At 44.1% G+C, this 25,355-nt stretch overlaps 1 protein-coding gene across 1 annotated transcript in view; it reads left to right on the forward strand.

The window, feature by feature from the left end:
• AKT1 (AKT serine/threonine kinase 1) overlaps positions 1-25,355 on the forward strand; it is a 104,233-nt gene that overhangs the window by 61,480 nt on the left and 17,398 nt on the right. The window contains exons 3-10 of the mRNA XM_019518485.1: positions 860-971; positions 8,850-8,997; positions 10,865-10,996; positions 11,174-11,239; positions 12,380-12,448; positions 13,392-13,517; positions 17,261-17,389; positions 20,619-20,833. Of these exons, the coding sequence (XP_019374030.1) occupies positions 860-971; positions 8,850-8,997; positions 10,865-10,996; positions 11,174-11,239; positions 12,380-12,448; positions 13,392-13,517; positions 17,261-17,389; positions 20,619-20,833 (997 nt within the window). The remainder of the gene's footprint in view (positions 1-859; positions 972-8,849; positions 8,998-10,864; positions 10,997-11,173; positions 11,240-12,379; positions 12,449-13,391; positions 13,518-17,260; positions 17,390-20,618; positions 20,834-25,355) is intronic.

Raw genomic sequence — 25,355 nt, forward strand, 5'->3', positions numbered from 1 at the left:
CCCCCCCCCCCCCCCCCCCCCCCCCCCCCGGTCATTCTTGATGGGCAGTTGGCTAGTATTTAATAAATAGTCAACATGCTGTTTTTTAAAAATCAATTCCTACAAGAGAATTTGGAGTTGGGTGTGTTGGAAGTGGGGTGGGAGGGCAGGGAAGAGGTGAGAATGATGGGACAAAGAGGCTACTCTGTGATGAAATAATCCACCCTTCATGGACTTGTTAGCCTGCATTGCAGTGTCTGCAGTGGTACAAGCTTTCATCAGAGTGTTGTATAGGGGTGTTTGCACATCAACTGCCTTCTGTGTTTATGAAGCATTGAAAGTCTTTTTTTGGGGTGCCTGACTACAGTTTGATCCATATAATGAGCACCTTCTTTTTGGAAGATTGTTTATATTTCATTGTCCAGAGAGGTCTCTGCAGAATGGTCAGTACAAACATGCACTCTACTGTCATCTTAAACGTTAACAGCTTGATCTTTTTATCATTAAAATCAATGAGAGCTTTGCCATTACTGTCAGTGGATGCAGTCATTGGCCCTGTCCAGAGCTGCCTGTACTGCGGGCTCTTCTCCCGGTGGTTGGGGGGTGTGAGACTTGAATATGGATCTTTTCTGTTTTCACACTGTGCGTTTCTGTTAGACCTCTGGGCTGGCCACCTCGGAAGGCTTTTTAAACAGAACTTAGTCACTTAAGCTGTGCTTTAGTTTCATCAACATACTAAATTGTCTCATGTCTCCAGAAGAAGTACTTACAGAGATTTCTATGGCTGATTAATCTCAACAGTTTGCTAGATAAGAATAAAGACAAATGATTATTTAAACCTGCTTATATACCATGACTCTTTCTTCCTTGATTGTGGTAGAATGCCAGCTGATGAAGACAGAACGACCTAAACCAAACACATTCATCATTAGATGCCTCCAGTGGACCACAGTAATTGAAAGAACATTTCATGTGGAGACTCCAGAGGAGCGGTATGTTTCATTCATATTTAAAACATAAACTACTTGTAAAAGCAGATGCGAACGTTCAGCGTTATTAGTGCAGTCCTGGCAGAAGCTCTTATTTGTCAGGTGATTGTACGTCTAAAAAAGTGCCAGGTGATTTTGCCTGCCTCTGTTTTTGGAGGCTCCAGCCTCAGAGGCCCCTTAAAGAGGAACCTGCTCTTCAGTGGGTAGGTGTTCAGTACTTTCTGCAAGACGGGTCTCTTTAAGATCCCTCAGCCTGTGAATCCAGAAAACACCAGCTGTTTCAGAAAGTTTAGGTCAAAGCTCCTGGAGCAAACCCTAGGTTTGGAGGCTTTTGCTGTGTACAACTTAAAGGGTCTTGAGATTCCTGAGGAAAGGTGGGCAAAAAGCAAAATGGGCTTCAGCACAGGTGAGCTGCCTCAGCCTGCTGACTTTCTTTTTGAGGGCACCTTTTAGGAACAAGTTTGTTGTATGGTTGCCACTTGCGAATAGGTTATGTAAATGAGATGATAAATGGGGATGGGTAGAAAGCAGTTGCTGCTTATGTAGACTTGTATTTCAGCAGCTAAAAGAAGTAAAGCTAAAGGAATGCGTCCTATACTCTGTGCTCAGTGGGGAATTGATCTCTTACCTCCTGCTAAAAGAGATTCCCAGCACAGATATTCTACAACTATATGCTATTTAAATTGCTTTCCAAGCTCTGAATTTATATCATTCCAGTATCATCGTGCTGAAGGAAGGGTGTTTTTAAAACCCCAGGCCTCCCTACAGTGTGATGCAGACACGTAGAAATCAGCATTTTTCTACTTACTGTTCTTCACCAATTTCCCACAAAGTCTTTCGTGGAGTGATTTCAAGTGATGTATTATACCTTAGCATTCTGTTATGAGGTCAGGGGGAGATGAAAATAAATTGAAGCAAAGAAAAAGATTGGCTGCTTGTTTTCATCTGTAGCTTTGCAGTCACTGACCCTGACAGCAACTGATGCCTTGCACTTCAGAGAGATTGCATTTCAGTCTTATTTTGGTCCCTCCTAACTAATTAACAAGGCTGAACAGTGCTTCAGGACTTAGTATGTTAGTCACCTCTGCTACATGCATTGGGGAGATAAAATTGAACTGTGAAATACTGGCCTCATTTGAAGTCAATGGCGCTGACTTCAGTAGGTCCAGGAATTTGCCCTAAGTCAGTAAAGTATCTTAAAGTAGACACCACTTTTATGTCCTTTGCTGCTAAACCTGAAGTTGTTTCTTAAGAGGCAAATGATGAAATGTGAACGCAGACAGAACAAGGATGTGTTTTGTATTGGCGCTCTCAGATGTTTAGGGGTAGGGCACTGAGGCAGGCATTCCTGATACACTGATAGCACAGTTGAGAAACTATTGCAGATGGAAACTTGAGCTGCGTTTTCACCTCCCCCATAGGAAGATCCATCTATGCTGATGTGCTGTGAAGGTACTGGTCATAGAAGTGAAAAAAACTACAACTTTTGCTAAGTTGGGGCCGGTTACTCCTCTTTTCTGTCTTCATCCCCTGTTGAAGATAGATAGGATCCTATTTGTGCGCTTCCTATGATGCACTTCAAATACAGAATACGGCATCTGGTTTTATTTGCCTTAAGAAAAGGTGAAGTAGTAACAGTGTTTTATTCAGGCAGAGTGAAAAAATCAGGCTGTTCACTAGGGCACGTGTGTGTGTGGTGAATAAGGTAAATTTTATATACCATGTTTACTAGGCTCCCCCTTGCCCCTTCATTTAATATGAGGTAAGGGGAAGCCCCTTATCTTGGAATAGTATATGGGGGGGGCAGCGGGGAAGGGCAGGTGACTGCTGTGGCTTGGGCTCCAGCCCCTACCTGGGATTGGGGTTGTAGCTGCTGTCTGCCCTTCGCCCTGCATCCCATCATCTCCCCCCTGCAGCCTCTTTCCCCCGTAGAGCTTCTGCTCCACTGCCTGCCCCTCTCTTTCACTCCTCTTACTTTTGCTCCGTGCTGGCAGGCTCCATCCATGCTGCAGCCTGGAGCACAGAGCACAGCCCCAGCCTAACCCCATAGCAGTGAGGCTGAGGGGGTAGGAGGCAGGTGGAGGCTGGGTGAGGAGAGGGGAGGGATGCCCAAGGCTGTTGGAGGACAGGCAGAAGCACCTGCTCCCCCACTGCCTGCCCCGCCCCCCTTGTGGGGCGGGGATGAATTAAAGAAGACACTCCAAAAATTAGATTGTGTACATGGAAAACTATAAATTTATAATTTTTCCATGTATAGAATCTATTTATTGGGGGGTCTTCTTAAATTAATGGTCATCTTTAATTTGAGTAAATGTGATAATTGCTATAGTTTTAATTGGAATTGTATGTCAGATACTGTCTTACCTAGATCTTCTTTTCCCTATTCATTCTTTTACAAACTATATTTGGCTAGTAGGAAAGATGTTCTTCTAAATCCAGTTTTTAAATGGGCCTTGGAAAATGAATGGCCAAATTGTGTATCTGGTAACTACTATATTTACTTAATTCCAAGATGAGGCGTGGGAGAAAAAACCCCTCATCTTCAAATTGTGTACAAGGAAAGTTGGTGGCAGGGGGTTGGGGAGGGAGGGTGGGCAGCTGCTGTGGCTCCAACTTTAGCCCTGGCCCCAGGTTGGGGCCAGTGCCACAGCAACTGCCTGCCCCCCACTGCCTCTGCACCCCCTGCCCCTTCTGCCTGTGACCCCACAGCCTAAGGCCCCTGTCTCCAGTCTCCCCTCCCTTCTCTGTGTCTTCTTTCTGTTCCCATCCCCTTCTCCCTGTCTTCTCCCTACGCTGCTTCTCCAGCCTTGGGCACCCATCCCTTCCTCTATCATTCAATAAAGTGGGAGCCTCTGCTGAAGGGTCTTTTCCCTGTAACTTCAGATAGTCTTAACGGCTTTTCCCTGTCTACCAATAGGGTGGGATTTTCAACACTGGTCAGCTCTGGCCTAACTGGGTTCCCATTAGTATTACTGTGAGTGTTATAATTTTACTTCATTGGAAGGGACCTCCAGAGGTCATCTAATCCAGCCCCTTGCCTGGGGCAGGATCATCCCTATCCCAACCGTCCTATACCAAGACTCCCCAGTCCTTTCCCATCCAGCCAGGTGTTCCCTGTTTTGTCCTTGTGCTTTTGGTTATTTTTCCTGAGTTGTAGCCTTTGTCCATATTTAACTTCATCCCATTAGCTCTAGCCCAGCTATCCAGTCTGTTGAGAGCCTTCTGAATTGCACTCGCATCCTCCAGATCGTTCACAGTCCTTTTCCAGTTTTGTCATCCACAGACTTGCTCAGGAAGCTTCCTTTGCCAGTATACAAATCCTTATTAAACACACTGAACTGCACCAGGCCACGGACTGAATTCTGTGGGACTCCACTCAAACCCTCCTGCCATTCTGACATGGACCGGTTAATAATTACCCTTTGCTTGCAGCTATTGAGCCAGTTATCTGTCTGCCTTGTTGTTTTATCTAGCCCATATTTATCCAATTTGTTTATTTCTCCAATTTGTTTGACATGATTTGTTTTTTCATAAATCTATGCTGGCTGCTTGCAATCAGCCTTTCCTCCACCTTGCAAATTGCCTTCTTTAAGCTATGCTCCACTAGCTTCCCAGGTATTGAGGTGAGGCTAACTTGTCTGTAGTTCCCTGAGTCATCCTTGCCTTTTTTAAAGAGGGTCACTGTGTTTGCCGTGTCCCAGTCCTCTGGTACCTGATCTGTCTCCCACAACTTCATGAAGATCATGGCCAGGGGCTCTGAGATCTCTGCCAGTTCCTTTAGGACCTTGGGATGCAGCTTATCCAGCCCTGCTGACTTGAATTCACTCAGAGCCAGCAAAAACTTTCTGACCATCTCTTTAGTTATCTTCCTCAGCTTGCCCCCTTCCTTATTTAGATCAGTGGTCTCCAAAGTGGGGTGCGCAAGACGATCCATTGGGGTGTGGGAAGAAAATATTAGCACTTCTATTTAGATGTATATTTATATAAATATACATATATTGGAAGTGCGTGCTCAAAAATTTTTTACTGATAGGGGTGCGCAAATATAAATATACATATATTGGTGGTGCGTGCTCAAAAATCTTTTAATGATAGGGGTGCGTGATCAAAAAAAGTTTGGAGCCTGCTGATCTAGATAATCCCTATTAGATGTCTGACAGCTTAGTTTTTTTGTGAAGACTGAGGCAAAGTAGCTGTTGAGTAGCTCCACTTTCTTTGCACCTTTGGTTAGGAGTTCCCCAGGCTTGTTAACAAAGGACCCATAGCTTCCTTGGTCCTTCTTTTCTGGCCACCATACTTACAGAACCTCTTCTTGCTGCCCTTAACCACCTTTGCCAGGTGCAGCTCGTTCTTTATCTTTACCTTCCTGATTCGAGGCTGGGGTGGCAAAGGTGCTAAGGTGCATGGCTGACAGCCCAGAGGTCACAAGCTTACAGTGTGGCCCTGTCATATTCCAAAGGAGTCTGTGAATTCTGCAAACTACCTTGTCACAAGGATGTGGAAAAGGAAGGCCTTCCTGATTTTGTCCCTGCAGGTTCTTGCTACTGCGTGATCTGTTACGCATCCTTGGTGGCCTGCCCATTCTTCCATTGCCTATGTGCTTTCCTTTTGCATTTGGGGCATTTCAGAAGAAACTTGTGCAACCACTTTTTTCTCTCGTCATTCTTCTTGTGCTTCCATTGTATTGGGACAGTTTCATGTTGGGCTTCCAATACTGTGCCCCTTAAGAATTCCCAGTTCTCCTGGGCACCTTTATTCTTCAATCTGTCTTCCCATGACACCATGCCTGTTAGCTCCTTGAGTTGAATGAAATCTGCCTTCTTGAAACCTAGCATCTTGATATTGCTGACTTCACATTTTCCCTGTCTCAGGATCTAGAATTCTAGTGCATTGTGATCGCTTCCTCCCAGGTTACCCATTACCTTCACATCTTCCACCAGTTCTTCCCTGTTGGTCAGGACAAGATCCAACATACCTGATCCCCTAGTTGTATCCTCCACTTTCTGGAAGAGAAAGTTTTCTTCCACACAAGTTAGGATCCAGCTTGAAATGTCATGTTTGGCTGCATTGTTTTTCCAGCAGATGTCTGGATAATTAAAGCCTCTTATCAGTACCATCCCATAGGTTTTGGATAAATTTGTCACCTGCTTGAAAAGTGCCTCATCCACCTCTTCCAGATTCAGTGGCCTATAATAAATCTCCACAATGCCTCTGGAAAATTCTCCACATCAAATGGGAAGATTACCACACACATGCCAGTATCTTTGCTGAAGGTAATGTTACCAGCATTGAGTCAGTGATCCTCAAGCACCAACTTCACTGGACTGGACATTGTGTGCAGATGCCTGACTCTTCATTCCCAAAACAAGTGCTCTACTGCCAGCTTAGTAATGGCCCAAGATCTCGCAGTGGCCAAAAGCTACAAGGACACGTTGAGGGGATGCCTCAAGAAATCAGATGCTGACATCAAGACTTGGGAGGAGCTGGCTCCTGACCAACTCCGCTGGCAGCACAGCCTCAACCAAGCATCTGCCTGTTTTGAGGTGAAGCGTCCTGCCTTCAAAGCAGAGAATAGAGTGGTGGAAGGAAATGGAGAGAGATCCTGGCATACGGTCTATCCTTTGCTACAGAAAGACCATCTTGTGCAGACTGGTCGGTGACTAAAGGACTGTAACTTAAGTCACTTAAAGACCCATCAGTGAGCCATAGTAGAGAGCATCCTTGAATCGAGGGACTGTGGAGTACAACAATGGTAGAACACAATCATTCTGTGAGGATTTTTAAAAATCACCAATTTCAGGGTTTTTTCCCCCCCTTTGGATAAATTTTTTTTTTTAATCGGGAATGTTTGGCTCATAAGGAGAGAAGATGAGGAAAATATGGGAGCAGTTTTAGAAAATAAGGACATTCCTGCTTTCCATTCTATCCTAGCTTCATGTGATGATTACTAACCAAGTGCAAATTTTACTTTAATAAAAAAGAAATAAATTGCCCTACATATTAGTTTTCAGTGCTTTTTGCAGCCATACACAATATTTGGCTACCATTTGTGGGTTTCACCTGTTAGTGCTGGGAATTTAGGGGTGCTAAGTATACTGTACACTAGGGTGGCCATTGAGGTACCTCAAGAATAGAGGACAAGTGCATTTAGTGCAACTGTCCCCACCACCATGAATGCCTCCCAAGGCTGGGGGGGGCACAGCAAGCAGCCTCAGGCAGTGGCGGTGGTATCAGTGACAGGAGCATGGTGGTGGTGAGCAGGGAGCTCCCGCAGGCAGCCGCGGCGGTGGCGGCAGCGGGGGCAGGCTGAGCAGGGAGTTCCCGCAGGCGGCCGCAGTGGTGTTGGCAGGGTGGTGCCGAGTGGTGAAAAAAAGAGGACATAAAGGCATCCAGTTTCATATCATTAGAAGACAGAGAGCTAGAAAATCGGACTGTCCTCTATAAAATGGGATGAATGGCCACCTTACTGTGCACCCTTTGGACTTATTTACAGTTTGTTGGTAACCTCCACCCAGTCGTGGCCTTTTTCATTGAGTGGCTCTGTTGCAGCACCTATTAAGTTGACCAGGTAGGTAGAGGGCATAAGACATTTTTACCTCCCTTTATTTCACTTGCATGTTTAACACCAAAAGGTGTTACCATGCATTCACAATAGGAACAAGGTTGTGGTTCAGTAGAGGTTGGTTACTAGTCTCCTACATGACCCTTTTTTTCCAAAATAGGGAAGCAGTTAATCAGAATCTTACTAAGATTTTAAAAAGATGGCAGGGAAAATGCTTTTATTTGTGTATAGGCAAGGTTCTTTGGGTATAAATCTGATATCTTTTGTTAGACCAACTCAAATAGTTGGAAAAATTCTTCTTTGCAAGCTTTCGGGTACAAACTTTAGCTGTGTATGTATTTTTCTCATTTTTCTAATTGATGAAGTTAATCAGTTTTGTGTCTTCTCTCTCTCTCTTTTTTTTGTTCCAGCCTTTCCCGGCAAACTGGGACAAAAGGCCTGAAATGTTTATAAATACAAATGTAAAATAAGCTATTGTGTGATAGGCGAGTTGTATTTTTGGTAGACTTGCAGTGAAATGAACTGAATGGCAAGAACATTCACTTCAGTAGCTTCTTACAATGTAAAATTCCCCAAAGGATACTTTCACTGGAGCTGTCTCTGTAGGAATAGGAGGGGTCAGCAGCCATTGCTGATGCAGCTGTGGAGCTTTCATGTAACCCAATCCCTGCATCTAAGATAAAAATGCTAGTTAGAAAAAGCAGTGAAGGAGCATTCTCTTTTGTTGAACATGCTCTGACTGCATTTTACCCTAGCATAGCAGCAAATTTACTGCCCGCTGACAGTTCAGAAAACATGGGCAGAGTTTTATAGTCCTGGAACATCTGCATTGATTAGAGAATGGGATGAATATATGAGGATTTGTCACTGTATGCCTATCACTTGCATATTTATATTGCAGTGTCTTGTGAGGAACAGGCCAAAGTGTTTAAATTACTCTGTGCTGTGCATTTGCTGTGTAGCTTTTTGGTTTTGGCTGGCCTGTTTGTTGAGAGGGTCAGTCCTTTATAGCATGGGTAACATGTTGTCCTAAAGCCTGAATATGAATTTTAAAAGTGTTCTTTCTTGAAGGAGCTAGTTACTGCTATCGTACTACTGGGACTTATCTTTTGTTTCTAATATGTTTGATCAACATATCCAGTAAAAGTGGTTTTGAGCATGAGTTCTTACTATGTCTAAAAGCACGTGGGTTTTTTTTGCATTCAGCAGATTGGTTCATCTGATAATGTCAGTCACTCTTTATTCTTTTGTGACCCTTGCCATGGCAGATGGTAGTCTGAAGTTGTGAGTAACAAATGTCATTGCTTACATTTTCTCAGGGAAGAATGGACAAAAGCCATCCAAACAGTAGCAGATAGCCTTAAGAAGCAGGAGGAAGAAATGATGGATTTTAGATCTGGTTCTCCCAGTGATAATTCAGGTGCTGAAGAAATGGAAGTTTCTATGACCAAACCAAAACATAAAGTGGTAAGTGAGCATAGCAGGAATAATATTTGAATAGGGGCCTTGTTATGAGAACACACCTTGCTGCTGACAGCCCCAGGCTTTATTGAATCCAGTGTCAGCTGTCTGCCAGTAATCCTTTTGATTCTGAATAGGGGCAAGGGTACTAGTAGGTATGCCTTGAATGCAAATGAGCAGTAGCCATCAATATACAACTCCCTTCTTTCCCCCTTCCCCTCCCTAATGTTGTTTGCTGATGAGGAGATCCTGTACCTGTGAATTAGAGTACTGCTTGCTTTCTTGCCCCGTGTCTTGCCCTCAGCATTGTAATCCCCATTTGCTTCCAAAATAGTGTTTGTGTTCTAGGGACATGAGCTGAGCCAATAAACTTTTACTGAGAAACTGTGTTCACCCTCAAGCTTGTACTCTAGGTGTTCATTCAGAAAATTAATTTATGCCATTGTGTGCAACTATATTCGCTTGTCACTCTGAGATACAGCGCCCATTGATCCTGACTGTCCTCTGCTTAGTGTGTCAGCAAGATTTTGCTGGAGCATTCCAGCAGGATGCACCAGGAACATACGAAAGAACATCATGGTTTGGCTAGCAAGCGGAGGTAAATTCTTCAGGTATGGTGATTCAAGTCCCCCTGAGCCTGAGAGCCAGGATCCAGCTGAATGACCACTTGGGTCCTGAAACCATTAAAAATCCACTCTTGGTTTTATTAACGCAATCAAACGTCATCTCTCAGGCAGTCCATTTATTAATGCTTTCAACCAGGGAGAGAGAAGGCTGGTATTGGGAGTATTTTCAATCCTGCCTGGCAAGCCCATATTAATTCAGAGCTACATAGGCCTACAGGTATCCCCTTAGAAATACCACAAAAAGTATCTGAGACCAAACTGTTCTCATTCCTACACCAGCTGTTTTAATAAAGAGAGAAAAAACAAGAGACAAGGCAAGAGGACAGTTCAAATGGTAGCATGGCCTCTGCATGCTGTCTGACACCACGCTTTGGAAGGCTGATCTCCCATAGAGAAGGTCAAAGCCTCAAAACGGGACATGGATCTGTAGAATGAGAAACAAGGCAGCTTTTTTTTCCAAGTGTCCAAGGTGTTAGTCACACCATAAATTAAAACATGCCGCATATTCAGCCAATTTAGAAAGCCATAAGTTGGCAAACTAGCCTCAAAGATGTTCTACATCTAATGTAGAAAATCTTCGTGGCTGGTTTGTATCATGCCTTGAATTGAATGTGTGGTATGTGTTGTTTTCCAGAGCAGAGCTGTCCCACCAGTGTTGACAATCAGGTGATTTTTGTCACCAACTCTGAACAGCCCTGGGTCCTGAGACTGCCTCCAGACCAATCCTGAAGTATTGGGCTGGAAGCAGATCTAGAGCTGAATTGCTTCCTGCCTGGAGGCAGCCCCACAGTGATGGGATTTGGAAACTAAGGAGTTTTATGCTCCGTCCCAAACTTCATACCTTGGTCCATGCATGTCTGCCATGACAGAACACACATTGTTTAGGGAGGGGCATAAAATTCTTTGGCCACACAGTCACGCCATTATTTTAATGTCTACTAGGGACCCAAGTGATAAAGGCCGCATGGCCTTATGGACTTTCAGTCAGTTTTGCCTGATTCAAATGAAGGAATTTTCAGGCAACTTAGTGGGTTTGATTCTTATTATTGGATAATGTAATACGGATGTCCTGTTATGGAAAAACCACTTGAGTTTTTGCTCAAGTGACTAGAAGTCATATGTACCATTTTAAAAGAAATTCATAACTCTCAGGTAATAACTCAGTTGCTATTTCATCTTCTTGAGTCGTCATTCATAGGCATTTCAAAACTGGTTTTGATGTGCATTTACCTTACTGTCATTAACAGACCATGAATGAGTTTGAATACCTTAAGCTACTGGGAAAAGGCACTTTCGGGAAGGTTATTCTAGTTAAAGAAAAAGCAACTGGACGGTATTATGCTATGAAAATTCTGAAGAAGGAAGTAATTGTAGCAAAGGTGAGCACACTGGAACATCCTGGGCTCAGTTCATCCCTCATGTAACTCTGGCTTCTGGAGTTGCATCAAGACATGCTTTACCCTGGGTAGCATGCCATTTATTTCCTTGTTACTTTTGACTGGACTTGTTGTCTCAGATGAATTGCACTGATGGCTTTCTGCTGTGTGGCATTGCAGGATGAAGTAGCACACACGCTGACAGAAAACCGTGTTTTACAAAACTCTAGGCACCCATTCTTAACAGTAAGTATTCCTCCTTTTTCAGTATGTTGGTAAAGCCGTTTTGGCATTGTGACAGCCATGACTTTCCTCCTTATTGTAGTAATAAAACAAATCTTATGAGCCTTAGTTTTCAACAGTGACTAGTAATGCTGGGTAGTTCAGTAATTGAGATGCTGTTGAGGGTCCTGATATTTAGCTGGTGAGTGCTTGGTACTTAATGAAAAAACAAAGATCCCTTTAGAGAGAGACCCTTTTAGTCTCTAAAACCAGTACAGTCCCTAAATACAGTCATTTGTGCACCTGTTGACTTTTATTGCAGAATACTGTCTGATCTTCCTCTCTGAAAAAATATTGCTGATTCAGAAGTGCTCCTTGTAATGTAGGCTATGATGACATTGTGCTCTACGTCCCCCTTTTTCATGCTGGCATAAAGCAAAACATCTCAAGTAAGGGCTGTCTTGAAAACCCAGCTGTCAGGCTGGGTCATGACCCATAAAAACAAATGAAGGATGTGGCAAGCAAGCTGTTGGCACTCATGATGTGGGAATACACATGATGCAACTGTACAAAGACACTTTGTGACATTCTGCGGCTCTCCCCTGCCTGTTCCGTTTTTTGTGAATTGACGGCAAATTGATATTGACAGAATTGCTCAATCCTCTAGTTAGCTGTCGTCATGGAGTGGCAGCAGCAAAGAGAGCAGAAGGGACAGAGCAGTGTACATAAGTGTATTTGCTTCACACCAGGCTTTGCTGCAAATACAGTAAGGCTTGTGTCCACTTTTGGTGGGATTGTATCTTATCTGGGAGTTGAAATTGTAAGAGCCTGTGAGCCTTGTGTTGGGGAAACGTTCATGCCATCAGCTGATTTTCAGTTAATATTGATAGATGATAGCTTTGTCCTTTAGCATTATAACCTTTTTAGACAGTTGTTATAAAATGTTATGGGACCCAATTCATTATTTTAATGAAAAACAAAAATTGCTCCTTGCAGCCCTGTTTGAGAAGCGCTACTGAAAAACTGAAGATACTGCCGTGTTGATACAATACAATAGGTGGTGTTTCCTCTCCACCTAGTCTTAAAACTTCATGGAATGTACTTTTTTATAAATGTACTTTTCTTGACGTGGCAGCTCTAAGTTTTAATTTAAATGTGTTTCAGGCTTTAAAGTATTCCTTCCAGACGCATGATCGCTTGTGTTTTGTTATGGAGTATGCTAATGGAGGAGAGGTAAGGAAAATTTGAACCACCTTCAGTTATTTTTGGATTTTCCTGTAACCTACATTTATAGTTGGTTTTGTGGCCCTTGCTGAGAGACCATGCCTGCAAATCTTGGAGTTTACTGCAAATGTTAACTCTCCCTAATAGTCCCTGTTAAATGGCAGTGCTCACAGGACTTAGGTCTATGAGTAAGGGTTGTCAGAGGCTTTTCCTCAGTAATACAGATTCCAGTAATATCTTTAGGTTGACATCTGACTTCACTACATCTTGACATTGCTTTGTGGTTGCTCTACAATGTTCAAACTTTAGGGATTTGTTTAATATTAGAATGTAAAAACAGTGCTTTGAAGAGAGACCTGTACACAAAAACGAGAGCTTTTAGAACAAGGACTCGTTCAGATGAGGAAACTTTCCAGTTGAGGAAAAAGTCATTTTTCTAAAACATGGCTGTTTGTTGTAGCTGAATTGGTGTAAGGACTTAGGCAGGCAAGGTTTTTGGGGTAGATGTCATATCTCTTATTAGACCAAGTAAGGGTGTTTGTGCCCAAAAGCTTGCAAATAACACTTTTCCAACTATTTAGTTCGTCTAAAAAGATATCACATCTACCCAAAGAACCTTACCTGCGTTTCTAAAACTGTGCATTCAGGTCTGGTATAAAATGTAGCTGTAGTTTTAAATGAGTGATTTTTCTGTTGGTTTATATGTCTAAATGTGTGGTGCATAATGAAGTATCAAATAGAGCAGATGTACACTCGCAGGAGATTAAATTAATGTTTAATCATTTAATTTAGGGTACAGCTTAGAACCTTTTGGAGCACAGGTGTGTGTGGGTGGGTGGGGAGAGGTTTCTCTCTTGGTTAATATCTGCTTCTAAGCAGCATGTTCTATAAAGTAGCGTACATCGTTCAGAAACACGTGCATTCTAAATGTAACAGATGATTGTTGTTGTAGTTGTTTTTCCATCTGTCAAGAGAACGCGTTTTCTCTGAAGACCGGGCTCGGTTTTATGGAGCTGAGATTGTGTCAGCACTGGATTACCTGCATTCAGAGAAGAACGTGGTTTACAGAGATCTGAAGGTACATAGAAGCCTTCTAATTTCACAGGCCAGTGAAAATTGGCACGGGCTATTATTTATTTTTGGGAATTTACAAAATAGCACTTAAACATGGTAAACCAGATGTGTTAAATGTACATCTACTGATGGGCCAGGGAATTTGGGAGTGGATCTAGAAGAGGGCAGGGGTTGTCACAGAATCGTGGCCCCTTGGACATGACCATTGATGGCAGGACATGAGTGAGGGTATATCCACATAGCCTGTTTGCCCCACTGTTGCTTGGCCCACAGTTTGCCCTGCTGCTGCTTGCTCACCACTTGAGAGTGGCTGCTTGGCCTGCAGCCACGTGGTGTATAGCCCTCGCCATAGTTATCAGCTGCTCCTGGCCACTGGCCCACATGGAGCTTTATGGTCTGGATCCAGCATGGGGTCAGTTTGACATCCCTGCAATAAACCTGTCCACTGGAATTTAATATAAGAGAATTGTTGCAGTTATAATTTTGATATGCTGAATTTATAAGATTTCACCCAACACTTGTATAATCTACCTGTTAAGGATATTGGTGCCTTTGCTACCAGTGCCCCAGTGGAACACAAAGAAGTGCTTTGCTGTTGTAGATGTGTATTTGAGTGGCAGTAAAACTAAAAATTGACCACTCTCATTAGGAGAGAGGGACTGGCAGTTCTCCTAAGTAGTGAAGGATCAGCTGAACATCTTGGCCACATTCTCTCTGTTAGTGTACAAATGTGATCCTTGGGTACATTCTGCTCTCCTAACATCCTGTTTCTCTTGTATTTACATTGAATAATTGCTCACTTGCTTACTACTGAGGGGAGGAGGGATCTAACTTACCCTTCCTGATGGAGGAAAAAAGCTCTTCTGCTTTTCATCCCCAGAAGTGCATGCATTTCAGTGGTGGGGGAAGTGATACTACTAGATATTCAGCCCACCATTCATTTTAGGAGCCATCTGAATTACTGATTCCCCAGACAACTGCTGGTCTTGCAAACTATGACTAGGGCTTCCCTTCCAATGAGAAGTTTGATGGTAAGGGTACTGGTAGGTCTGTAAGAAATGTTGAGGGTTCATGCTAGTATGTTGGTTAAAAAAAAAGATTGAGAGCTCTTAATTTAGATCAGTGGTTCTCAAACTATGAGGTATGGGACTCCCTAGGGAGGTGTGACCTCATGTCAAGGGAGGTGCAAGCTGTGAGTCTTTTTGAGGAGAGGTTGGATGAGTTTTAAAAAAGTTATATATTTTAGATATATTTTAAAATAACTAAAAATAAAATAATGCAAAAAGCTTGTGTTTAGTATACTAATGTTACATAGCAACTGTGCCACATCAGACTGGGGCGGGCAAAAATACAGCCCGTGGGCCGAATCCAGCCCACCAGGCAATTTCATCTGGTCTGCGGGTGGGTGCCTACCAGACCTCACCCACTCCTGCCAGGGCAGCATGCTGCGCTCCCACCCTCATGCACAGCAGGGCCCCAGCCCTGGCCAGCGCACATGTCTTCATAGATTCACAGATTATAAGGGGCTGGAAGGGACCTCGCAGAATCATCAGGTCCAGCCCCCCTGCACTAGCCAGGAAAGACAACTGGGGTCAGATGACCCCAGTGAGGTGACCGTCCAGTCTTCTCTTGAAGATTTCCAGGGTAGGCGATTGCACCATCTCTGGAGGGAGCCTATTCCACACTCTGGACATCCTGACTGGACACCCTGACTGTGAAGTTTTTCCTAGTGTTAAGCCTGAAACAGTCTTCCAGGAGTTTGTGGCCATTACTCCTAGTTTTCCCCAAGGGGACTGTGGTAAACAGTTGCTCGCTGAGCCCTTAATGTATTTCCCTGATACAGCAGTAAGCTGCTACCAAGTCTCCTCTCAGCCTTCTCTTTTTAGGCTGAAGAGGCCTCAGTCTTTCCTTGTATGTCTTGCCTTGCAAGTCTCTGATCATACAGGTGGCTCTTCTCTGGACTCTCTCAAGCTTTTCCACTTCCAGGCAGGGCTGGAAAACTGCTCAACTTCCCCAGCTTCCAGCAGCTCCTTCTCCTATCACTGCTGCAGTCCTCCAGGCAGCAAGTAGGGAAGTTGGGATGGGCAGGGGGAAGCTGTAGCTGGGCAGAAGCACAGGACCAGGGCTGGCAGGTGCTCAGTGGGGTGGCAGGAGTGCAGAGGTCAGATCAGCCCAGTTCCATCACGCAGGGCTCCCTGCAGCTTGCGTGCAGCTCTCAGGACTTGTGCACTGCCGGGGAAAAGTCCCGCACGATGGAGCGAGCAGGGTTCTCCGTTCTCTACCACCACATGCAGCTTCTGGGACTCGGCTGGAAGTGGCAGGGAGCCCTGTGCGATGGAGCCAGGCCAGCTTGGCCCTGCTTCTTGCTTCCTGGTGGGGTCCTGCATGTGGTGGCAGGGAGTGGGGCCAGGCTGTTGTCTCCATCGCGTGGGGCTTCCTCCCCAGCAGCGTGCAAGTCTGAAAGCTACACAAGCTGCTGGTAGCCCCATGTAATGGAACTGGGCCGGCCTACCCCATTCCCTGCCACCACATGCGTCTCCTGGAACTAGCCGAATCTGCATGCTGTTTGGGCGGGGGGAGGGGAGGGCCATGTGCAGCCCAAGGGCCCACCCCCTGCTGCTGCAGCAAGAGCTGTGCGCCATGGCAGGGGGACACGCACACACACCCCCATACCCATGTGTGCACAGTGTGCACATCTCCCATACACACACTCCATAAACACCACACCCATAACCTGCCTTACACCCCCCCCACTCCCCCTACAAACCTCACAGCCACTGACACACACATATCGCCCCCCATACCCCTCACACAATATACAAGAGTAAGACTTTATTTTAGCTATTATGCAATCACCTCTATATATACTACACAAACAAATGTAAATCAGGACAAAATATATTTTTTAATAAATTAAAAATATTATAGTAGATATTTGATTTTTAGTATACGATTGGTTTTTTTTTCCAGTTCCAAGATGGGAACCACCCTCACTCCCCCAAAAGAGGTGAGGGGAGGTGCAGTCATTTTTTTCATAGCTCAGTGAGGCTCACTATGACAAAGTTTGAGAACCTCTGATCTAGATGAAAAGTGCTGAATCATTTAAGACTGCTGCAAAATGAATTTAGCGAGTGTGGCTGGGATTTTAGGCTCCCAAATCCCCTAGGCATTGCTGAAAAAACCCCGCTCTGCCATCACTGCCCTGAACCTACAGAAAACTGAGATGTGGGTGAAACAAGCAGCATAGGCATTGACTCAGTTCTGGATAAATGCCAAATTTTAAGTCAATATACAGCATATTCACTATGTTCAGGGCCCAAAGATAAATCAATCCCTTAGTTTTAAATGGATTTATTATTTTTATCCCTGTTGCAGGTTTCCATCCATACTAAACTGTGAGGATGCTTGGAGTAAGAGAGAGGCGAAGTGGTTTCAGTTTTTTAGATATATCTGTGCTTTTGTTGATGATAAACTTTAAGAAGTTTAAGTCTAGTAAGACCCCTTATGTGCTCAGTGTATAGCTGTCAGCTGCCCAAGCATCATGTGATGTTTTTCCTAACATTTACCTGAGGAAACGTAAATTTGTATTTTGTGTGTGTGTGTGTTAGGACAGCCAGCACATTTCTAATCCCACTATGAACAAGAATGAAAAGAATAATGTACAGGTATCCAGGTATTTGACAAGCCTGCTCAAAAGGCTTGTGCTGTCTATCTAATCATCCTTTTTTATTTGGGCTTTCATCTCAGCTGGAGAATCTCATGTTGGATAAAGATGGACACATAAAAATAACAGACTTTGGGCTCTGTAAAGAAGGTATAAAGGATGGAGCAACAATGAAAACTTTCTGTGGCACTCCAGAATATCTTGCCCCAGAGGTATCTTTATTTTGGTTGTTATAACAAACTCTGTTCTTTAAATTAACACCATTCTTGAGCATGGTTTTCGTGCAGGAAGGCCTCAACCTGTGAAACTGTTTTACCTTTGTCCCGGGTGAGTGAAATGCACAGTGAAGGCTTTTTGTGGTAGTAAAATAAGGCACAACTTAGAGTAGTTTCTTTTATGAAAAAATAATGCTAGGGGAGTGTGTTCTCTTTTGGTCCACTGACGGCTCTTGTCCTCTCTGATTGCTCCTGCCTGCTTCTCTTGCTTCAAGGCAGTGACAGTGGGGGCTGCTGCTGTATGCTCCTTTTTCCAGCTGTTTTCCTGTTTTTCTCATAAAGGATAAGCCTGCCTGTTCCTATGAAGAACCCAGGCACCTGTCAAAGTAGGCTGGAGCCAGCCCCATCCTGCTTGTCCCGCTCCGAAGGAGTCACCAGAAGCTCCTTAGTGAATCCAGGCTGTAGTCTGTGGACCACCATTTGAGAACTGGGTGATGGGAAAAGGGATTAATAACACAGCAAGGAGAACTTGTTCACAAATATGACTTCTGGTTGGCAGGATCTTTTTTAAAAAGCACTGTTAAACTGCAGCCTCTCATTGAGGATTTTGTGGCATGTTGTAAAAAAATACCAGAATTATTTTTTTTTTTCCCTCGCCACAGACTGTCTGAGGGGAACCCCACACAGTGGAGTTACTTAGCTGTTTTGGTCACCTAATCACTAGTACTTTCCTCTCGGTATTTATAATGAACTGGCTCAGTCGCAATCCAGAAGGGCAAATCCCTGTAACTCCCTTACTTGTAGATCTGTACTGTGAGTCGGAGTGTTTAAATCCGGAAGGCTTGTGTCATCTGGTTGACAGCATGTGAAAAAGCTGAGAATTGTGTATAAGCGAGTATTGTATGTTTTAAGGTCATGCATCCTTGAAAGTAGGGGTGTTTCTTGTCATCTCTATTTGTAACTTGAATCCAACATAGAAGCATGTTTGTACAGTTGCTGCATCGTTGTTTTTAGGTTCATATTGGAATCTCGTGCATGGATGGTAGTGACTGAACCACGTCGGCTTTGATGTGTCAGATATATCGACGGCTGTGGTGTTTACAGCTGTTGCGCCTTCTCTTATAAATTCCATCTCACAGCTGTTTGTTATGAATTGACCATCCATATAATTTAAGTTAAATCACCTTGTTACCTTGCTGCTTCCCAGTTATCAGGCATTTTGCAATAAATCATGGGCATGTAATGCCTTTTCCTGCTGCTTATCTAGTTTTCCCCTTCCCGGCTGCAAACATACTTCACATTACAGTAACACTATTGTCCTGTTCCGTATATACATGAATTTAATGTTTGGGAGAAGCATTTTTCCTTTTTGCTGCTTGCGTTACTGATGTAGTGAAGGTAAAAGATGCAAAATTCTAGTAAATAATCTGAATATGAAGTATAATCTTTTAACAAGTTGGCGTGGCCAAATTTATCACTTGAAGTTTATTTTGTGTATTAGAAAATGTGATTTTTTTTTTTTTTTTGCTAGCACTTGTATCATGTACAAGCAACCTGCCATAGGCTTGGCTTTTTCATTTCTTTTTGTTTTTAATCCATTCTAACATATATCTTACATCAGTTTCAAAATGCGAAGGCAGTGTGTCTAATTTATTTTCAGTAACCCAAGTGGGTTAGTGTGAACAGGAAGCCCTTATTGAAAGGGTGTGACTCAGAAGTATGGCTAAGTGCATTGTCACACAATATCTAGTACGAAGTTAGAGCCCATGATTCCTCATAAAGGATGAGGCTGGCTCCTGGAATCCTGGCAGACAAGCAGCTGTGTTGGTCTTATACATATATGGGGCAGCTGTAGAACCAGCTGTCGTTTGGTGTGAATCATACGGCAAGAGAGGCTGTAAATAGACCTGTGTGGGGTAATCTAATACCTGACAGCCTTTGGATTTTTACAGCAGGCCTTTTTCCTGGTTCAGATGATTTTTAAGGCAGAGCCCTAAACAATTTGTGCCAAAGAGAAAGGGAACAAAGTTAAAAAGAATCTCTTTGAATGAATTATAGAAGATTCTATGAATAAACTTAGAAAGGGCCAGGTCCTGTCTTATTAAAGACCTGTGGCAAAACCTCTGCTGACTTCAGCTGGTTCTTTGGTCCCAAATCCCACTGAAGTCTCCTATTTTTGCATATAAATGATTCCAAACTGTAGCTTTGTAAAGTGGGCGGCCATGAACACTGTATGACAATAAAGAACAAACTTCAGCAGTTTCATTTCTTGCTACTATTAGGTGGTTTAAATGCAGACTTTTTGGAAGAGTAAAGATGTCATGTCCAGAATATAGAACTAAAACCTGTGGATAGAATTAAGGAAAAGACATTTGCAATAGAAGGTTTTTTTCCCCTGATAATTAAAAAGGCAGTTGTTGTTTCTTTCCTTGACATCTTTGTGTTCAGTAAGAAAAAGCTGCACATCAAAAAGATTTCAGGCTGTCTACGAGTGCAGAGCATCTGAAAATCTGGAGAGTAGATTTTCAGAAGTTCAGCTCTCCTTGAAGATATCAAAATAAAAGCCAGATTTGCAGCAGAATGTTCAAAGCTGAGCTGTTTGAAAACTCTGGCCCTTAAAGTTAAATTCAGCTGGGTAATTCTTTTACGATGCACAGACGGTCTTTCTTGCACTGTGACCTAACTTCTTTTTTTTGTATGAGAAAGCTTAAAGAAAATGTACAAGTCGACATGGAGACAGAACAAATATGATTGTAGCTTTGAAGCGACAGGTTAATAATCAGCTGCTTCTCTCCCCAAATGGCATCTTGTTTTTAAAATGGGATCCCATTTGGAACGGTTTCTAATGAATAAGTTAGGATTTAACAGCTGGCTTTGTAATGTGAGAACAGACTTGGGTTCTCAGCCTCTAGGCTTTAGAAGGTTATGCTTATCATGGAAGTAATGTGCAGGGGGACGGGAGGGGGAGAGTGCCACAGCGTGTTTGCTCTCTAGCTTTTTTTTTTTCAGTCTTCCTTGCCTAGAGCGTTCCCTGTTGATAAATCATTGGTGAGCATTGGTGTCAGTTGTTTGCAAAGGGATCTCCAGAAGGTATGCCATGCCTGTGGACACAGTTGGGAAATACGGAAACATGAATATAAAGTACAGGTCCTGTTGTGTGACTTTTCTGTGTGTTCCCAGTGTACAACCATGTGTTAAACCTGTTCCATACATTTTTTTCCTGCAGGTGCTGGAAGATAATGATTATGGCCGTGCAGTGGACTGGTGGGGCTTAGGAGTCGTAATGTATGAAATGATGTGTGGCCGCCTGCCTTTCTACAATCAGGACCATGAGAAGCTCTTTGAACTCATCCTCATGGAGGAGATTAGATTTCCACGCACTTTGTCACCTGAAGCAAAATCTCTTCTGTCAGGTTTGCTAAAGAAAGATCCTAAGCAGAGGTGAGACACTTATTTAAAAAGTTTGTTTTAATTTCTTTACTCTGCTAGCTGATAGCCAGGGATCCAGGTTTTCTGTTTCCCATGGGAAAACAGAGAAAATCATGGTTTTTACCTTTTACCAGGGGCAAACACGGATTTCTTATTTTACCGGAGAAACTTGCGGATTTTGCAGTTTTGCAAAGTGCGCTCTGGCTGGCAGAGTTCCAGTTGCAAGGGGCTGGAGGAAGCTGGAGGAGGGCGGTCAGACAAGGGGGGCACCATGTGCATGTATATGCATGTGACCACCAGGCTGCTTGGAGAGCAGCTCCTGCAGGTAAGTGGAGGGGTGGAAATTGAGGCCCCCATAGAGAGGGAGGGAGTTGGGCAGGGCTGGGGCTGTTGACCAGTCAGGCAGTGCTAGGGGCCTGGGGCCACAATGTGTGGCTGCAGGGCCTCAGTGCAGAGCGGGACAGGCTGTGAGCGGCTCCCCGGCTGTGCGTGTACTGTGGAGGGCAGAGGGGACCTGTACCCCACAGATCTGTGCACAGGGTGGGGGTGAGCTGCCTGCAGTGGGCTCGGGCCCCTGCCCTACTGCCCTCCCCAAGGGCCTCTGCAGCTCAGTGGGTGCAACCCAGTTCTGCAGGGCGGAGCGGGGCCGCGCACAACAGCTGCTAGCTGCTGCATGCTCCACACTGCCCTGGCAAATCATCCTCTGTGTGTGTGGGCTGCAGTGAGGGGCACAACTCCCGCGGCTGCCACGCACCCAGCGGACATGTCACCAGGGCAGCACGGGGCTCGCAGTGATAAGCGGCTTTCCTGCATGGCTCCACTCTGCCCTGCAGCGCTGGGTTGCACCTGCTGGATGCGGAGGAGGCCCCAGGGGAGGGCAGCAGGGTGGGAGCCCAAGCCTGTAGTGGGCAGCCCACACCCACCTCTGCTCCCATCCCACGCACAGATCTTGGGGGTGTGGTTCCCTCCTGCCCCCTGCAGAGTGCATGCAGCAGCAGGGAGCCGGCCCGACCCCTGATCCTGCAGCAGGCAGGCAGGCAGTGCAGGGTGGGAGGGAGGAGCTGGGTTCTGCTGTGCTGCAGCAGCCACCACCTCCAGCAGGGGGCTGTGGACCCCTGCCCATGGCCCTGGCAACTGGGGGCCCCCTCTGGCATGGGGCTGGGGGTGGGGAGTGAGGGGCACCAGCAGGGCTAGGGGAGGCTGTGGAGGGCGAGTGAGGGTCCTTTCATTTTAATCATGGATTTGGGGGTTTTTACCAGAGAATTTGCGATTTATTATTATTATTTTTTATCGGGGAAAACCAGGATCTCTGCTGATAGGTCTGGCTTCATTTCTTTTGTTGGATTCACTACATAAAATCAGTAATATTAATGATACCACAACCTTCTTTAAAAAGTCACCGATGTACAAAAGTATATAAATAAAACAGGAAATCATCTCAGCAATTAGGGAAAATATGTTTTATCTCCAGCACTCCCTTGTGAAAGACTCGTAGAAAATGTCATCAGAAAATAGTAAAACTGGGCCTACACAAAGTGCTGTTTAAGGGGCAAATTAGACAAAGGACTGGGGAAGAATGTTGTCCTTTCTCATTTAAAATCAGAAAGAATTTTAAGATTTTTAAAACACTACAAAATTGTCAGCAACTAAGAATAACTGCAAGATCCAATGAACAAATATCTTTTGTTTTAAAAGTTGCCAGACTGGCACTACAAATAGCAACAAAAACCAAAAACATACTGGAGGTTCAGAACTTCAATATCTGCAGAGTCCTGCTAGTTCATGGCTATAACCTAGAAAAAAAACAAACAGGTTACCGGCTTTTGTTCACAAGGAACACATGCTGACTGTTGCAGGTTGTAAACTTCTCTTGAATGACTGCTTCAATTTTTTGTCCTGGTTCTAACTTCTGTTTTCTGTTTTTAGCTCCATATTGAAACATTTGACTCTTATCAGTATAGGTCCATGGCTTATCAGTCAGGGTTGGTATATTCACCATCTGCCATCTGCGTTCCCTGTTCCTTTAAGTTTTTTAATAGCCCAAAGTGAATGTACACAGTACAACAGGTAGGAAACTTTACAGGGTCAAAGAGGATCTCTGATTTTTCCACAGAGAGAGATACTAATTTAAGCCAGTTACCTTATTAACAGCACCATAATGCTAACATAGAATGGGCAAAGTTATAGCTTTTCAAGGGGTAAAACCTAGTGTGAACCATAGTGCTAGAGTTGTGAGCGGGAGCTTACCGTGTCCTATAGGGTGGTTGTCCTGTGTCCTGAAGTTGTTCCCAAACTTACGTGAGATAGGAACAACTTTAATCGCTCTTGAGCTGGGTGGGATTCAGGCCAGTGACCTACAAGTGATTCCATAGCTCTTTAGCAGCACGTTTTGGTATTCAGTCCTGTAAAACAACAATGGGCTGGCTTTGCAGAAAGCTTAGTTAAATCAAGGCATGACCTTTTCTTAGCTTATTCAGGTAGAGGTTTCCATTCTTGGGAAACACAGGTAAGGTCGCCTTTACAGTTTTCCCAGTCTCCCATAACCTGTTTGTTAAGGGACAGCTCTGGTTAATCAGAATGCAAACAGCGTAACAGCAAACCAGATAGAATCATAGAAAATTAGGGTCTCAGGGGCCTCAGGTCATCTAGTCCAACCCCCTGCTCAAAGTGGGACCATCCCCAACTATATCGTGCCAGCCAAGGCTTTATCTAGCTGGCTCTTAAAAACCTCCAAGGATGGAGATTCCACAGTCTCCCTGGGTAACCTGTTCCAGTGCTTCACCACCTTCCTAGTGAGAGAGTTTTTCTTAATATCTAACGTAAACTTCCCATGCTGCAACTTAAGATCATTGCTTCTTGTTCCGTCATTTTCCCTCCCTTAGAACAGTCCAGCTCCATCCTCTTTGGAACCACTCTTCAGGTAGCTGAAGGCTACTATTAAATATAAAAATACTAGTACAGCCTTCAAATTCACTTTTAAATATAGAATTATGTACTGTAAAAGGATTTCAACAACTGCTCCCTGATCTTACTGTTCACACTTACACAAATGCATGCTCTTGCATTCATATGAGAAACAGCATAGAATTTGAAACCTTCAGATCCACAACACAGACTTTTTCCACTTCAACTGCAGAAATAGCTGTGAGAGGTGAAAAATGCACTCACCCTCTGTGGACCAACCCATGCCAGAAGAGATTGCATATGCATTGCTATTACTTTACACATGCGTTAGAAACAGCTGTAGAATAGTGACTATCAGAATTTCTGCCTTGTCTTCATTGCTCTAGATTGAAGCAGACTGTTGCATGATGGTTAGAGAGCTTAGATGATTGTAACAGTAGCTCTTATTGGAGTAACTTTGGGGACCTGAACCTAGGACCTCCAGGTGAAAATATGCGAGTGCACATTGCCTGAGCACAGTGTGTGAGAGAGAGAGAGAGAAATCAAGGGTGTCAAACTCATTAGACCTCACTGGCCCCAAGCACCAGATTGGGTCCACAGACTTGGCCCTGTGAGTCAGCATCAACTCCGAGACCCATGAGCAGCATCATGATTCTGATGATAGGGTTCCCACCCACAGACCATATTTTTGACATCCTGATATGTATGGAGTCAAGCTGCTAGAGGGTGATGCAGAGTTGCACTGGATTAATGCAGGTTACTGAAGCAACTTATGTTTTTCCTCAAAAGCTGTGCAAGAAAGTAGCCAAGACTTGGGTCCCCACCTCAAGTGACCATGAGCCAGTTCCCAGATAAATTATGACCTTGTGCCAGTTCCCAGTTACATTATTAGACAAATGGGTGCATGCTAGTTGCCTTAATGACAGTGTGAAGCCTTGTTTAGTAGCACAGATTGTGAGAAGCACCAAGATACTCACAGCAGTCAGGGGAAGAACTGGGACTACAACCCGGGTATTCTTGCCCTGCCATTTCATGCTGGGAACCCCCAAAGTCATGTGATGGCAAGTCATGCAGTTGTCAGAACTTTGCGTCTGCAGTAGGTGCCAAAACTGATTTTCCTGCCTTGACTTGCTGCTAGCGAGCGGGAGAGAATGAAGGAGGAAATGGGAAAGGAAATCGAACCCTAAGGCTTCCTCCCTGTACAATAAAATACTTTTTTTTTCTTTTTAATGAGGAAATACTGAAGCATTGTGCATGGAGATGTTATGTTAAATGAATGGCTGCAGGTGACTCTTGGCCTGCTATCGGGGAATTTAATGTTACGAATAACCTGTCTCACCTCAGCTGGTAATGTCTGAGAAGCGTTTGCATTCTGCGTTCAGTAAAAGCAGTTGTGCTCCAAACTCACAGGCATATGGGGAAAATATGAGGAAAGATAATTGCACTCAGACTTTAATCAATCACAAACCCCCCTCTCCTTTTATAAGAGTAAAGGAATTTTGAGGTTTCTCTAGAGATTCATATAAATGTATTAATCTTGGAATGTGACCCTTAATTTTCCTGAGAAGAAAAAGAGCTGTTCTATAAACATTTCTTTGCTGCCTTGTGATACAGATCAGGTTAAGGGAGA

Source organism: Gavialis gangeticus, unplaced genomic scaffold (assembly GCF_001723915.1).
Source record: "Gavialis gangeticus isolate Ggan-Ray unplaced genomic scaffold, GavGan_comp1, whole genome shotgun sequence".
Taxonomy (NCBI): Eukaryota; Metazoa; Chordata; order Crocodylia; family Gavialidae; genus Gavialis; species Gavialis gangeticus.